The following is a 17,524-nucleotide window of genomic DNA, read 5'->3' as shown; positions in this document are numbered from 1 at the left end:
AGATAGATTTCAGCCGTCACATTTTACACTCAATTGATAAACGAGGGCCATAGTCTTTTGAATAAGATGTAATTTATAGTTTTTGTCATATTTTAGCCATCAGAAAATGGTTTAGTCCATTTTACAGTTTTCTACGACTGAACTGTATTTTGGCATGCAGGCCTTGATGGCGTTGTGATGACTGATTTTAGACTTGGTTGCATGCTGAAAATAGCAAATCTACAAGCTCACAACGCGTTTCAGTGTGACACGTTGTGAGCTTGTAGATCTGCTATTTTCAGAGCACTCACTACAAATAAAATGTACTTACTTACATTGTAATGGTAAATCTCTCTCGCTAATCTGTCTGTCTGTCTGTCTCTCTCTCTCTCTCTCTCTCTCTCTCTCTCTATCTCTCTCTCTGTCTCCCCCCCCCCCCCATCCAGGGAGTGTCTGGGCGAGGCTCATGAACCATGTGACTGTCAGACATGGAGGAACTGGCTGCAGAAAGTCACTGAGATGAAACCCCAGGAACGTACGTGTTCACTTATTATACACAGACATGTCCATATAAGGCCCTATAACTTGTGCCAACCCTTATCCATAAACCAATTTAGCCATTTACCTTTTTAACCCATTTTGGGGCGGGAACCCCTTTTGGTGTTTTGGTGTTATACTTTAGCTATTGGAAAATAGCAGATCTACAAGCTCCGCGCTACGAGCTTGTAGGTCTGCTATTTTTGAAAAATCGTGAAAATGTGCCTGAAATCTTTGAATATATATTGTTACAGAGCGAGTTTTTGAACTAAAATCTTTGCTACTGGGGAGGTCCCTGGAACAACATATTTTCAGATGGGGTCGGCGGCCAATTACATAAACTTTTCGAGGTCCTTGACATAAAATATTGAGAACCACTGATACAGCAACATATAGACCATTTTGTGAAAACTGTCAGAATTTAGAAGACATTTTGACGTCAGGCCTAAATGGGTTAAAATAGTTCAAATAGCCGCTCTACGTATAGCCTGGGCTATACGTAGCTTCGGTTTCTGGTCTAGAGGGGGCAGGTCTCGGCAGAGATTTGCGCACGCCCTGATTGGATCTCACCGATCTGTCAGTCAGTTTTTTAAATACAAACATAATACACGGAGAATACAAAGATTAGAGCACGTATGCAGTCACCTCAATTTTCGAATAGTTTTGGATTTTTCATTGCAGTTTAGTTTTAGCTTGTTTTGACATTTTTAGTCTTACTTATTTTTTAGAGCGGATTTGCTATTTTCTTTTTTTAATATGTTTTTTATCCCACGATTTTGTAACCCATTTTTCACCCCTGTGTCAATCATCTAATGTGATCCTGGGCTCTACACACCCTCCACCAACCTAGTCCCCATATTTGCTATTTTTATTAGTTTTTTTCTTTTTTAATAGTTTTATTTAGTTTTTATTGGTTTTAGTGTGTTTGTTTAGTTTTTTAGTTTTTTTGGGGGGGGGGGGGGGGGGTACACTTAGGGGTTACATGTCAGGTGCAGGATTGAGAAGGTCAGATTGTGAACGAGTGATTCACGACAGCTGGGGTAAAAACTGGTACACTGGAAATAAACAAAGATTTCATATCATCCCAAAGAGCTCATAAATGAATTGAAGAGCGAAAACCAAGGCCTATTGTTTATAATTGAATTCAGTATTAAATCCCCTGGCCAGCCGAGGCGCCTGATGGAGGGGAAAGGAACTGGTCGGAATAACGTGTTCCTTCCACGCGCTACGTCCGGTGAAAAGAACCAGCTTGGACTCCTCATGCATAGAAGGAAGCATGAGTGTGTGTTTAGTGTTAGTGTTTGTGTTCTGACCTGTCTGTGTTTGCATCATGGTATTTATCTGTCTCTTCAAATCGTCTCCCAAATTGGGGACGTTACCCCCTCTAGTGGCACTATTAGGTATTTTGAACGGTTTTGCTTCAAGCTAATGTATTGCCAGCATAATTATTGAACATTCTCTGCATGTTTTTTTTGTTTTCTTTATTTCCTTTTTTTTTGTATATTTGAGAGCAATCGTCAATTAGTAGTATTATGGCATCGATGGTTACCTTTAAACCTTTCTGGACGGGAACCCCTTTTGCATTATGTTATACTTTAGCTATTGAAAAATAGCAGATCTACAAGCTCATAGCGCGGCACCGAGTGCCGCGCAACGAGCTTGTAGGTTTGCTTTTTTTTTTTTTTTCGTGAAAGTGTGGCGCAAATCTTTGAATATGTATATTCTTTCTGAGTCGAAGTTTAAAACTCAAATCTTTGCTTCTGGAGGGGCCGGGGGTCCCTGGAACAACATATTTTCAGATGGGGGGGTCGGCGGCCAATTACATATAATCTTGGGGGTGAAAATGTTTGAGAACGACACAGAAATATAGGGTTTTTCAGAAAACTGTCAGGATTTAGACGACATTTGTAGAATCATTCCCAGGTCAAAATGGGCTAACACTTAAACGAGTGGGTTTTCAAACAGCGGTCCTTGAGGGCGTTCCAGGTGGTCCCCATGTGCAGCTAAATGACGGAGAGCTGGTAACCAAATAGACCCTCATATAGATCTTTATCTCTCTTTGGTTTCATGCTACGCTCTCAAAAGTTACATTATTGAAATCAAGGTATACTTTCTTAATAAAATACCTTGATTTATTTTACATCCACCCTCTCCTCATTTTTTTAATACTTTTTTTGAGTGCTCGGATCGCCACATTCTTCAGCATATAGGTGTGTTTGCTTATCCAGACCTAGTTTGTTAACGTGTGTGTGTGTGTGTGTGTGTGTGTGTGTGTGTGTGTGTGTGTGTGTGTGTGTGTGTGTGTGTGTGTGTGTGCGTGTGCAGTGGCGGGTGTGGGCGAGGCCTATGAGGACGCTGCCAACTGCCTGTGGCTGCTGACCAACTCCAAACCCTGTGCCAACTGCAAGTCACCCATTCAGAAGAACGAGGGCTGCAACCACATGCAGTGTGCCAAGGTACGCACGCACACACACACACACACACACACAGCCGCACGCGCGCACGCACACACAGCCACGCACACACACACACACACACACAGCCGCACGCACGCGCACACACAGCCACGCACACACACACAGCCGCGCACGCACACACGCTCGCGCATGCATGCACACACACTCGTTTGTCGGTGCGTTCGGATATGCAATTTACAATTCAGGCATTTAGCAGACGCTCTTAATCCAGAGCGATTTACATTAACCCATTTAGGCCTGACCTCGAAATTAAAAAGAAATCTTCTAAATCCTCCAGTTTTCTGAAATAAATATTTTCACGATTTTTCAAAAGTAGCAGACCTACAAGCTCGTAGCTTGTAGATCTGCTATTTTTCAATAGCTAAATTATAACATAATGTTTAAAACACCAAAAGGGGTTCCCGCCCAAAATGGGTTAAGCAAGAACAAAAAGTATGGCAATACATCACATAGATTAACTAGAAAAAGTGCCCTTCTGGGCACAGGTCTCCACCAGGATTCTTCCTCAGCCTAGTGGGAATATGTGTGCACAGTTTCATCGCAATCGGACGCTGCGTTGAGGAGTTGTGGCGATTTGTACAAAGCGGGCTACTCCTGAAAACTGTAGGAGCCAATTGTGGCCAATCAGGATGGAATATGAGAAATCAAACAAACCTGTCTTGATCACATGACTATGGAGATCATGTGTACCGATTTGCGTGAAATTTGGATAAAATCTGAAGGAGTAATAATAGAAAATGTGTTTTACATATGTCGGCCTCCTGGTGGCGCTATAAAGAGCAGATGTGAAAAATTCCAGACAAAGGTTTTTCCTTGGCCTCCAGGGAGTTGGCATACAAAGTTATCCACAGATCCGTGCAGTTAGAGGTAAAAACGCTTTTCGGCCAGTTATAGCGCCACCCTGAGGCTGAGTTGAAATTGTTCATGTGGCATTTCGTCCTCGGCCTAGTGGGAATGTGGGTGCACAATTTCACGGAAATCACGCGATGTGTTCATGATTTGCAGCATTTTGTTTGAAACTGAGCACTCCTGTGAACTTTGGAAGCCAATCTTAACCAATCAGGATGGAGTGTGAGAAATCTGAAAGACCGGTTTCGTTGAATGGCTTGGACAAAATCTGTAGGTGTACTGTGCAAAAACTTGTTTTGCACAAAGCGGCCTCCTGGTGGCGCTATAACAGGCCGTTCTGGAAAGTTTGGGGCAGAGGTTCATCGTTGGCATCCAGGGAGTGTGTGGCATCGACCGGGTTAACGGTGGCCGAGATTAGCTGCTCACGGACACACGGACGGACACACACACACACGGACGGACGGACGGACGGACGGACGGAGTGCAAAACATACTCTCCCCCCATGCCTTCGGCCTGGTGGAGACAAAAAGTAGTTTCCATGAAACATGCGTAAGCTAAGAACGTAACAGTGGAATCTCTATATAATGGGGGGGGGGGGGGGTGTCATTTTCAACTGTAAGCCAAGTGCTGAAAGATGGCTCTCGGCTCGAACTTGTAGATTTTTTTTTTTTTTAATTTTTCGGTGCATGGCACTGGAACGCAAATGACTATAATTAAATAATGTTTTAGTCATGTTCTAATTCCAACCCCTAAACCTAACTTATGAGTCTAACCTAACTTCTAACTAACTTCCTAACTTCTAACCCCAACCTAATTGTAAACAGGGATGGAATGTAATTAAATGACGTAGTCATTCGCAGAGTGAGTAGTCATTCTCTCTCTCTCGATCTCTCTCTCTCTCTCTCTCTCTCTCTCTCTCTGTCTCTGTCTCTCTCCCAGTGTAAGTATGACTTCTGTTGGATCTGCCTGGAGGAATGGAAGAAGCACAGTTCTTCTACAGGAGGATATTACCGCTGTACTCGTTATGAGGTCATCAACCAGCTGGAGGAGCAGTCTAAAGACATGACTGTAGAGGTAGGTACACACACACACACACACACACACTAGGCATGTGGAAAATAATCGATACGTATCGATACATCGATACAGACGTGCGCGATGCGAGTGCATCGGTTCATTCACTGTGTATCGGATACAATTGACGGGTGAAATCTCGATGCACCGTTCGCGGAGTGCTTGCATCGGTAAAATCCATGGTTGCACCGGTTTTTTTCACGTTGTATTTCACCCTATTCTGTGTTTCCGAGGCGCGTTGAACGCACCATCAGAAAAGGAAGAAAGAAAAAAAAAAGGTATCTCGCAGCGCGCACACACAGTCAGTGGCTACAGAAGCTACCATACGACGGTGCAGAGTAGACACATTGAGACTGTGAGACAACAAACAGACTATAAAGAGCACCCGCGACTATCAGAAGTGAGCCCCACGCATTAAACAAGAGAAGCACCACCTTTAGCTGTCCGAGGAGCTTTGTCCGCCGATCAGTTGACTTTTCACTGTAGCGCTGCGTGCTGGTATATGATCCACACTCCACAGCTGTTCTTGCTGATTCTCCGACGCAAATCATGTCGAATCTGCTTCGCGATCATCAATTTGTAATTAAAGAAAGCTTCTGCGTTCTGCACACACGTGTACAACAACAACAACGCCACAGCAGGGTGTACTGCTTGCGTTTAACGTCGTTAACAGCCGTTTCACAACTTCCCACTGTCCAGCTTACCCCTGCTGTTCTCTGGGATAGAAGCCTCATTTATATTCTGCAGCACGACGGTGTCGCACGCCTACAATTGCAGATCCACAAGCTCACAGCGGGGCGTGGGTGAGACGCGTTGTGAGCTTGTACATCTGCTATGTATTTAAAACGTTAATAATACATGCAGCCCCGGGTCTTCAATGTTTTTCAGGTCAAGCCAAGGACTACTTAGCTGAGAGTGAGATAGAGATCAAGCAGGGACCCCCCACTATACATAGGCTATTATATAATAAAACTGTGTTGCAGGTTAAACTAGACATAGACTTGTTTGACAGCACTACCAGTACAGCCTCGGAAACCCAGACGTTTTCATTTCCAGGGAGGAAAAATAAGTCTGGGTCTGAGTCCACTTCAATTCGGCATAGAGTAGCGCAAACATTGCTCACTCGCTGATGATTTCTGATCGTCTGCACCTTTGTAAAATTGACATACACACGCACACATGTACACACACACACACTCCTCTCTCTCTCTGTCGCTCTAAGTAATTAGTCTCATGTCGCGCAGCTGCGCATAGTATGCCTATGCCATAAAAAGCATAGGTGAGTTCTAGGCTACTACCAGTGTGACCTGTAAAAAAAAATGTTTATTTGTTTATTTTCTATTTATATGTTAGTAACATTAATTGATGAACGATAGGCTATTACATTTTAATCTCTTGAACCCTCTATACTCAAAACCTCAAATTGACCTTTGAGGTATAATAATTATACTATAGCCTATATGATTAGTAATCTAACAATTCTACAATAACCAGCGGAGAGCAGACCCTTTGTTTACTTACAGAATTCTATAAGTTGGGTTGTTTGAGATGCAGAGCTATAATACTAACCTACAGTAAAACAATACATTGCGTTGAATTTAAATGTAATGCATTTTTACATGTTTTGGGAAATTAATTGAGCTTTAATATGAATCCTTTCTATTGTGTTGAATCGCCATCAAATCGCATCGTATCGCATCGTATTGGGAAGAGGGGTGAATCACATCGCATCGCATCGCATCGCATCGCCAGGAGATTCCATGTATCGCTAAAGTATCGTATCGCTGGCAGTGCATGGAGATGCGTATGGAATCAGCCTCAGTGCTGAGATTCACATGCCTAACACACACACACACACACACACACACACACACACACACACACACACACTGGCCAGGGAGTTAGAGACACACTTTCTTGGCTTCTAGGAGGAGACCCAGCGGTTAAACTGGACACCCGTTTGTTCCTCACGGCTCACGGATGTACACGCCAACACCAACAACACTGGAACTGGACTTAAAACCCTACGCTGATCACTCTGTCTCACACGCGTTCATTAAGAACACTGCACTTAATGAGGACATCGTCACTGTGACCGACTCGTCACTTACCCAGGGCAAGGAAGGACACAAGGACACAAGACAACTTCCTTAAGTTTGTCGCTTTATTCCTCCAAGTCAAGGGAATAACAATTTGAAAGCATCACAATAATAGTTTACACGGGAGAGCAGATGGCTCTCCACTGTCCGGACAGAGGCTCGCTTCTCAGTGTTTGTGGAGGTGACTGATTTAACCTGTTGTGCCTTGATCAAGTCCATGCTCAACAGGTGCGCAGCCACACCCAGCTCTGAGTCCAGTTCTAGTTTGACTCAGGCCAGGTGTGACTGCTTAAATCAGTCATCCTCCCTCTCACAGTCAACATTCACAATCATTTTATTTTTAGTTATTTAGCCTTTTATTTAACCAGTAGAAACCACATTGAGACTGAGGTCTCTTACGAGTGTGAACTGGCCAAGAGCAGAGGCGGAATAAGTGACACAGCTCTGTCACTAACAATAACAGGACAAACATGCAACGTTCATTAATACAGTACTGAAGAAACAGGAGCGTCTAATAACGCAACCAATAAAGGCTAATAATATATAAAAACTAAGCAACAAAAGTTGCTCATGAACTAAAAATCAGACCCGTGTGAAGTGAGCGGTGCAACTCCGTGTGGGGGGTCCCCGGGGGGGTCCCCGGAAATTCCAGACCCACAGGACCACAGCCAGGGGGCCGGCCCGGTTCCGGCAAACCGCCCCATGCACGTCCGAAACGGTAGAGAAATGAGAGAGTTACCATGTGGGGGTCCCCGGGAGGGGGGAGGGGGTCCCCGGAACATCCAGACCCCCAGGAACGTGCCGGGCTGATTCCGGCGAGGCGCCCCACGTCCGAAACGGTAGAGAAATTACAGAGTTACCGTGTGGGGCGGGGGGTCCCACTCAAAAAGCAAGCGAACATTTGCTATACGTCAAAGCAGGAGCAGTGTCTGGGAAGTGTGCCCAATGGCAATCCTTTTAAAGCTCACTAGGGGAATCACAGAAGCCAGTTTGAGTCTCTGGTCTGTAGACTTTATTTTTTCTCTCTCCCCCAGACTCAGATTTAGTTTGGGGCACGACAGCGCAGCCAAGCATTTGATCTGACCACAAGCCAGACTACAAGTCCTTCCCACCAGACTCGGTCTTTCCATCTGGTTCCCCAGCACTCTGGTCCCCTCACCTGCTTGCACCGCGCCACAGGACAGATCACTGGAACACCGTTTCCTGAACGGCTGTCCTGCATACAAAGGAATGTATACATAGCACGCCATGATAGAACGGTGGAACTCATAGCAACGGACATATCAGAATATCACGCATCCTCAGTGAGAACGTACACACTAGGCATGTGAATCTCGTCTCATCTCACGATTCGATACGCATCTCGATGCACCGCCAGCGATACGATACTTTAGCGATACATGGAATCTCCTGGCGATACGATTCACCCCTCTACCGATACGATGCGATTTGATGGCGATTCAATTCTGGACATTGCGATACGATGCGATACGATTCACCCCTCTACCGATACGATGGCGATTTGATGGCGATTCAATTCGGATTTATATTAAAGCTCTATTAATTTCCCAAAACAAAACATTTCCCAAAATTTAAATTCAAAGCAATTTATTGTTTTACTGTAGGTTAGTAATATAGCTCTGCATCTCAAACAACCCAATTCTGTAAGTAAAAAAAGGGTCTGCTCTCTGCTGGTTATTGTGGAATTGTTAGATTACTAATAATCATAGGCTATAGTATAATTATTATATCTCAAAGGTCAATTTGAGGTTTTGAGTATAGAGGGTTCAAGAGATTCAAATGTAATAGCCTATCGTTCATCAATTAATGTTACCAACATATAAATAGAAAATAAACAAATAAACAACTAGAACAGGGCACAGGTCTCCACCAGGCTAGGAATGTAGGACATTGCAGCTTGCCTTCATCTGGTGGTTGGATAAAAGGGCAACAAAAGTAAACTAGGGAGTTGGCATACAAAGTTATCCACAGATCTGTGCAGTTAGAGGTAAAAACACTTTTCGGCCAGTTATAGCGCCACCTTGAGGCTGAGTTGAAATTGTTCATGTGGCATTTCTTCCTCGGCCTAGTGGGAATGTGCGTGCACAATTTCACGGAAATCACGCAATGTGTTCATGATTTGCAGCATTTTGTTTGAAACTGAGCACTCCTGTGAACTTTGGAAGCCAATCTTAACCAATCAGGATGGAGTCTGAGAAATCTGAAAGACCCGTTTCGTTGAATGGCTCTAGAGAGACTGTGTACCAATTTGCGCGATGTTTGGACAAAATCTGTAGGTGTACTGTGCAAAAACTTCATCGTTGGCATCCAGGGAGTGTGTGTGCAAAATTTGGCATCGACCGGGTTAACGGTGGCCGAGATTAGCTGTTCACTAGCCTGAGCTAACGTGTTAGGTTTCTGGTCTAGAGGGGCGGGTCGCGGCTCAGATTTGCGCACGCCCTGATTGGATCTCATCGATCTGTCCGTCACCCCCGGCCCCTCCTCTCCCCCCTAGTGCAGCGCTACGTCACATCATTTGGAGCGACGCCCACCCGGAAGGGTTGACTCCCACTTTTAGACCAGAGCGGCCAATGCGTTCCTCCAGGCTTTCAATTTTTGCACCAACAAAAATGAAAGCCTGGTACCGAGGCTAGCTGCTCACGGACACACACGGACGGACACACGGACGGACGGACGGACGGACGGACGGAGTGCGGCCTGGTGGAGACAATTACAGGTCACACTTGTAGTGCTGTCAAACAAGTCTATGTCTAGTTTAATCTGCAACAGTTTTATAATATAATTGCCTATATGTATAGTGGGGGTCCCTACTTGATCTCTCACTCTCAGCTAAGTGGTCCTTGGCTTGACCTGAAAAACATTGAAGACCCTGGCCTGCATGTATTATTAACGTTATAAATACAAAGCAGATGTACAAGCTCACAACGCGCCTCATCCACGCCCCGCTGTGAGCTTGTGGATCTGCAATTTTAGGCGTGCGACACCGTGTTGCTGCAGAATATAAATAAGGCTTCTATCCCAGAGAACAGCAGGGGAAAGCTGGACAGTGGAAAGTTGTGAAACGGTTGTAAACGACTTTAAACGCAAGCAGTACACCCTGCTGTGGCGTTGTTGTTGTACACGTGTGTGCAGAACGCAGAAGCTTTCTTTAAATACAAATTGATGATCGCGACGCAGATTTGCGTCGGATAATCAGCATGCACAGCTGTGGAGTGTGGATCATTACCAGCACGCAGCGCTACAGTGAAAAGTCAACTGATCGACGGACAAAGCTACTCGGACAGCTATTTTATAAAGCTAAAGAGTAAAGGTGGTGCTTCTCTTGTTTAATGCGTGGGGCTCACTTCTGTTAGTCGCGGGTGCTCTTTATAGTCTGAGTCTGTTTGTTGTCTCAACGTGTCTACTCTGCACCGTCGTAGCTTCTGTTCACTGACTGTGGGCGCGTTCGGAAATACCACACCGGAGCACACTCTCCTATTAGTTTGCATTGCACAGTGGGCTCAGTGCGCTATTTCCGAACGCGCCCTGTGTGTGCGCTGCAAGAGACCTTTTTTTTCCCCTTCCTTTTCTAATGGTACGTTCAATGCGCCTCGGAAACACAGAATAGGGTGAAATTTACCATGAAAAAAAGGTGCAAACATGGATTTTACCGATGCAAGCACTCCGCGAACGATGCATCGAGATTTCACCCGTCAATTTTATCCGATACACAGTGAATGAACCGATGCACTCACATCGCGCACGTCTGTATCGATGTATCGATTCGATACGTATCGATTATTTTCCACATGCCTAGTACACACATTCCCGCGTGTTTCATCTCTGTGATCAGCCAGACTTTCTTTCATCATCTTTCTTTACACACATTGTGTGTGTGTGTGTGTGTGTGTGTGTGTGTGTGTGTGTGTGTGTGTTTCAGGCTGAAAAGAAGCACAAGAGTTTCCAGGAGCTTGACCGCTTCATGCACTATTACAGCCGCTTCAAGAACCACGAGCACAGCTACAAGGTAACACGCACGCACGCACACGCACAGTACAGGGAGGCCATAGTGTGTGTGTGTGTGTGTGTGTGTGTGTGTGAGTGTGAGTGTTGAGCTGTCGGTGAGTCGGTAAGAGACTCACCGCTCACCCAAACGCATCTCTCTGTTTTTACTAAAACTACAACATGACGTCACTGCGCCGCGGTGGTAAGAGACTCACCGTTCACCCAAACACATCTCTCTGTTTTTACTAAAACTACAACATGATGTCACTGAGCCGCGGTGGTAAGAGACTCACCGTTCACCCAAACACATCTCTCTGTTTTTACTAAAACTACAACATGACGTCACTGAGCCGCGGTGGTAAGAGACTCACCGTTCACCCAAACACATCTCTCGGTTTTTACTAAAACTACAACATGACGTCACTGAGCCGCGGTGGTAAGAGACTCACCGTTCACCCAAACACATCTCTCTGTTTTTACTAAAACTACAACATGACGTCACTGAGCCGCGGTGGTAAGAGACTCACCGCTCACCCAAACACATCTCTCTGTTTTTACTAAAACTACAACATGACGTCACTGAGCCGTGGTGGTAACAGACTCACCGCTCACCCAAACGCATCTCTCTGTTTTTACTAAAACTACAACATGACGTCACTGAGCTGTGGTGGTAAGAGACTCACCGTTCACCCAAACGCATCTCTCTGTTTTTACTAAAACTACAACATGACGTCACTGAGCCGCGGTGGTAAGAGACTCACCGTTCACCCAAACGCTTCTCTCTGTTTTTACTGACCAGAGGTGGTCACCTCTTCACCCAAAACTGGACTATGAATATAATAGGTCAAACTCCTTCAGTGCCACCTGGTGGTCACCAGTTTAGGCTCTGAGTGCCAATTCTCCCATTAAAAAAAAGTGTACAATTATTACGTCTTGTCGGCCTTTGCACCCATTGCAAAGACGTCTAGAAGACGGGATTACGGTTTTGGCACTTAAACAGTGGAGGCCCGGTCTGTTTTGAACTGGTTCCAGTATTGAAGCCCTTGGTGTGAGTCCATTATGACTGTGTGGTTCTCTCTCTCTCCCTCTCTCTCTCTCTCTCTCTCTCTCTCTCTCTCTCTGTGTGTGTCTCTATGTCTCTCACACCCTCTCAGCTGGAACAGAAGCTGCTGAAAACAGCCAAGGAGAAGATGGAGCAGCTGAGTAGAGCTTTCATCTGCCGTACGTCCTGTCTCACTGCTCTGTGACCTGTCTCACTGCTCTGTGGTCTGTGACCTGTCTCACTGCTCTGTGACCTGTCTCAGTGCTCTGTGCTCTGTCTCACTGCTCTGTGACCTGTCTCACTGCTCTGTGTCCTGTCTCACTGCTCTGTGTCCTGTCTCACTGCTCTGTGTCCTGTCTCACTGCTCTGTCCTGTCTCACTGCTCTGTGTCCTGTCTCACTGCTCTGTGACCTGTCTCACTGCTCTCTGTCCTGTCTCACTGCTCTGTGTCCTGTCTCAATGCTCTGTGTCCTGTCTCACTGTTTTGTGTCCTGTCTCACTGCTCTGTCCTGTCTCACTGCTCTGTGTCTGTCTCACTGCTCTGTGTCCTGTCTCACTGCTCTGTCCTGTCTCACTGCTCTGTGTCCTGTCTCACTGCTCTGTGTCCTGTGTGCTGTCTCACTGCTCTGTGTGCTGTCTCACTGCTGTGTCCTGTCTCACTGTCTCTCTGCATTCTATGATCCTATAGTTTACTTAGACGCTACACTGTCTCTCTGCATTCTGTGATCCTATAGTTTACTGAGACGCTACACTGTCTCTCTGCATTCTATGATGATCCTATAGTTTACTGAGACGCTACACTGTCTCTGCATTCTGTGATCCTATAGTTTACTGAGACGCTACGCTGTCTCTCTGCATTCTATGTGGTATAATGCCTGTGTTGTAAATACCTTGTGTCACCAGGAGAGGGCACCCCTCCAGACACGCGCTTCATCGAGGACAGCGTGTGTGAGCTGCTGAAGACGAGGCGCGTGTTGAAGTGTTCGTACCCGTACGGATTCTTCCTGACGCAGGGCAGCACCGTGAAGGAGATATATGAGCTGATGCAGGTACGCACACACGCACGCGCACACATACACACACACGTCGCACGCACGTCTGTCTGGATCCCAAGTTATACAGTACTTGTACACATTAGTGTACACACAATGGAAGACAAATTAAACATAATTGCACGTCCACGCTAGAACTGCAGCTTCTTTCTTTTTCTTTGCCTTTTATTGATGGACCACAGCAGGTACTGTAGACAGGAAACGGCTAGAGAGATTGGTGGGGGAAGAGACACAGCAAAGTTAGTCGGGACTAAGAACTGCAGCTTTTCTAATATCGTATATATATATTTCATTGTGGGCTCACAACGTTCTCTGTTCAGTGACTTCATATTGTTTTACTGGCTAGAACTGCACACTTAGGGGACACAGTGGCACAGTCAGTAGTGCTGTCGCCTCACAGCTAGAAGGTCCTGGGTTCGATTCCCGCTGTGGGCGCTGTGGGCGCTGGAGGCGTGCTCTCTCCTCCGCGTCATCAGTGCCCATAACCGAGGTGGGGTTGGCGAAAGGGCCTTTCTGTGTGGAATTTGCCATGTTCTCCCCGTGTCCCCTAGGGTAGGTACCCTCACATGTTCTCCCCGTGTCCCCTAGGGTAGGTACCCTCACATGTTCTCCCCGTGTCCCCTAGGGTATAGGTACCCTCAACATGTTCTCCCCATGTCCCCTAGGGTAGGTACCCTCACATGATCTCCTCGTGTCCCCTAGGGTAGGTACCCTCACATGATCTCCCCGTGTCCCCTAGGGTATAGGTACCCTCAACATGTTCTCCCCGTGTCCCCTAGGGTAGGTACCCTCACATGATCTCCTCATGTCCCCTAGGGTAGGTACCCTCACATGTTCTCCCCGTGTCCCCTAGGGTATAGGTACCCTCACATGTCCTCCCTGTGTCCCCTAGGGTAGGTACCCTCACATGTTCTCCCCGTGTCCCCTAGGGTTGGTACCCTTACATGTTCTCCCTGTGTCCCATAGGTTAGGTACCCTCACAAAAATATGCAGTAATCCTGGTATTTAAACTACCTCCCCGCTGCCCCAGAGGAAGTGGTCGCGCCCAGGATTACATTAGATAATTGACAAAATTATCGGAAAAAAATGGGTTGCAGAATCGTGGGATAAAAAAAATGGTGTCCCCTGTCCCGTCCAGACGGACCTAGAGATGGTGGTGGAGGACCTGGCCCAGAAGGTCAACCGTCCGTACCTGCGGACGCCGCGGCACAAGATCGTCTCGGCGGCGCGTCTCGTCCAGCAGAAGAGACAGGAGTTCCTGGCCTCGGTGGCGCGCGGTGTGGCCCCCAACGAGTCCCCAGAGGCCCCGCGCAGGAAGTACGCACGCACACACACACACACACACACACACACACACACACACACACACTGGACACGGACACACACACACTGGACACGGGACACACACACACACACACACACACACATACATACACACAACGTTTCATACTCTGAAACGTTCCGTCCCCACACTCAGATGCACAATGCAGAGCACCTGGCAGTTAATGACAGGCGTGTCTCCTCTCTCCGTAGCTTCCCTGGAGGATCATGGGATTGGGAGTACCTGGGCTTCGCCTCTCCTGAAGTAAGAGACACACACACACGCACACGCACGCACACGCACGCATACGCACGCTAAAGCCCAGCTGTACGGGTTTCCTCGTCATAACTCCACGGTTCCGCCTGCAGTCCCCACCTCTTACCACTAGGGCCGAGCGCCTCATCGTTGGTGAGCCTCACTGGGGCCTTGGAGGCCGAGGAGGAGCTACACTTCCTGGTTGGTCAGGGGGCTCTTCTTCTTCTTCTTCTTTGGTTTTTCGCACATCTCACTGCCACTGGCCTCATCATGATCCCGTCTAGGTTAACCCATTTTGGCCTGACGTCGAAATTGACATACCTATGTTTCTATATCAGGGTGCTCAATATTTCATGTCAAGGAACCCACATTTTTCATGTAAGAGGCCGCTAACCCCCCCCCCCCCCCCCCCCCATTCGTTCTGAAAATAAATATATATATTCCGACTTTGCGGCACATTTTCACGATTCAATTAAAAAAAAATAGCTCGTAGCGAGCTATTGTAGCTTGTAGATCTGCTATTTTTCAATAGCTAAACTATAACAATGTCTAAAACTCCAAAAAGGGTCCCCTCCTCCTAAATGGATTAAGGGGAACCACTAAGCCGGAGTGACTTGGGGGACATGTTGGGGCCACCAGGCCGAGGCTCTGAGCCACTCTGCGTCAGGGAGCACCTGTGGAACGACACGCACCGACTCACCGAGTGTCATGAAGGGGCTTCAAAAGTATTACATTTGATTCAATGTAGGAATTATGAATACGTCAGGCCACAGCTGATCTGGTCTCTCTCTCTGTGTGTGTGTGTGTGTGTGTGTGTGTGTGTGTGTGTGTGTGTGTGTGTGTGTGTGTGTGTGTGTGTGTGTGTGCGTGTGCGTGCGTGTGTGCGCGCGTGTGTGTGTCTGTGTGTGTTGTGAAGATGCTGGCACGTCACTCTGTGCTGGGAGACGGAGAGCAGAGAGACAGACACACACAGGTAACACACACACACACACAGGTAACGCACACACACGTGCACACATAAATGCATGCGTTTGTATGTTGTGTATGTATGATGTCTGTATGTTTTTAGGAGTACGTTATTTCTGTATGTATTTCTGTATGTATTTCTGTATGTATTTCTGTATGTATTTATGTGTGTATTTATGTATGTATTTCTGTATGTATTTATGTATGTATTTATGTGTGTATTTCTGTGTGTATTTCTGTATGTATTTATGTGTGTATTTCTGTATGTATTCATGTATGTATTTATGTGTGTATTTCTTTATGTATTTCTGTATGTATTTATGTGTCTATTTCTGTATGTATTCATGTATGTATTTATGTGTGTAATTATGTGTGTATTTCTTTATGTATTTCTGTATGTATTCATGTATGTATTTATGTGTGTATTTCTTTATGTATTTCTGTATGTATTTCTGTGTGTATTTCTGTATGTATTCATGTATGTATTTATGTGTGTAATTATGTGTGTATTTCTTTATGTATTTCTGTATGTATTCATGTATGTATTTATGTGTGTATTTCTTTATGTATTTCTGTATGTATTTCTGTGTGTATTTCTGTATGTATTCATGTATGTATTTATGTGTGTATTTATGTGTGTATTTCTTTATGTATTCATGTATGTATGTATGTATTTATGTGTATATTTCATACACTAGGAGTACGTTGACTTCCAGTACCGCCGCAGGCACCGCCAGCGTCGTCTGCACAGCGTCCGCAGCAACAACAGCACGCCAGAGACCGGCAGGAGAGCCGACAACACAGGTACACACACACACACACACACGTGCGCGCGCACACACACACGCGCGCACACACACGCACACACCGCACAGGTACACACCAGTAAGGCGCCTGAGGGGGCGAGAAGCGCTCCCGTGCACACATCCGCCTGGGTTGACAGCAGACTGCATGGGCGAGCACTGGTGTTTTGGTATGATTGGGGGGGGGGGGGGGGGGGGATCTCCATATATGGGCGTGATATTGATGGCATCAGGGATCTCCATCCCTGATGATGTCGCGTGCTCCAGAGTGTAGAGTAGGAGAGTGGCGACGCGCTTTGATCTCGCCGCAAAGTGGGCGCCTATGGTTCTATAGTTGCTAAACATTGGCTCCTATTGGCTGGAACTATCCCATTGAGATAGAATGAGCACTTCCGCGTTCCTTTGTAACAATGGGAGTCAATGCTAGTGTCGTCACTCTCTTACTAGATTACTCTGGCGTGCTCCATCCCTGATGATGTCACCTGATGCTCTCTCGCCCCGACCAACCAACCTACACACACACACACACACACACACTGACGGGAAATGCCCGATTACATAGTCAACAACAACAAAATGCCAGAGACTGACAGGAGAGCTGACAGCACAGGTACACTAGCCTCGGAAACCCAGACGTTTTTATTTCCAGGGAGAGAAAAAAAAGTCTGGGACCGAGTCCACTTCAATTTGGCATAGAGTAGCGCAAACGTCGATCACTCTTTGCTGATTTCTGATCGTCGGCCACCGGCCTACTTGGGAACGATGCAACTTGGGAACCTAATGATATACGTTGTCATAGCACCCGTTTTAACTGTGTACTTGGCAGTCAATTCGGCCCACTGGCAGAGCCTGATTGGTTGAGCCTCAATTGGCTGAGGCAGAGGCTGGAAATTGCACAGGTGAAAGGAGTTGGCCTCATTAGGCCCACTGGCAGAGCCTGGCCCAGGTGAAAGGAGTTGGCCTCATTAGGCCCACTGGCAGAGCCTGACCAGAGCCTTCTGTGGTGGTTCTGGAGAACCGTGGGTCCGACCGACTCGATACCGGGCACTGCACTCCCTGTGGGG

General features: G+C 46.5%; 1 protein-coding gene across 1 annotated transcript in view; it reads left to right on the top strand.

Moving 5' to 3' along the window:
- The window catches only part of LOC310868670 (ankyrin repeat and IBR domain-containing protein 1-like), a 46,178-nt gene that overhangs the window by 14,848 nt on the left and 13,806 nt on the right, over positions 1–17,524 (top strand). Inside the window, exons 10-19 of the mRNA XM_083779126.1 lie at positions 426–514; positions 2,842–2,972; positions 4,783–4,917; positions 10,957–11,043; positions 12,176–12,242; positions 12,967–13,112; positions 14,254–14,432; positions 14,649–14,700; positions 15,608–15,664; positions 16,356–16,461. Coding sequence (XP_083635252.1) covers positions 426–514; positions 2,842–2,972; positions 4,783–4,917; positions 10,957–11,043; positions 12,176–12,242; positions 12,967–13,112; positions 14,254–14,432; positions 14,649–14,700; positions 15,608–15,664; positions 16,356–16,461 — 1,049 coding nt within the window. The remainder of the gene's footprint in view (positions 1–425; positions 515–2,841; positions 2,973–4,782; positions 4,918–10,956; positions 11,044–12,175; positions 12,243–12,966; positions 13,113–14,253; positions 14,433–14,648; positions 14,701–15,607; positions 15,665–16,355; positions 16,462–17,524) is intronic.

Source organism: Protomyctophum parallelum, assembly GCF_964188405.1.
Source record: "Protomyctophum parallelum genome assembly, chromosome: 1".
Lineage (NCBI taxonomy): Eukaryota > Metazoa > Chordata > Actinopteri > Myctophiformes > Myctophidae > Protomyctophum > Protomyctophum parallelum.
This window is presented reverse-complemented; position numbering and strand designations above follow the sequence as displayed.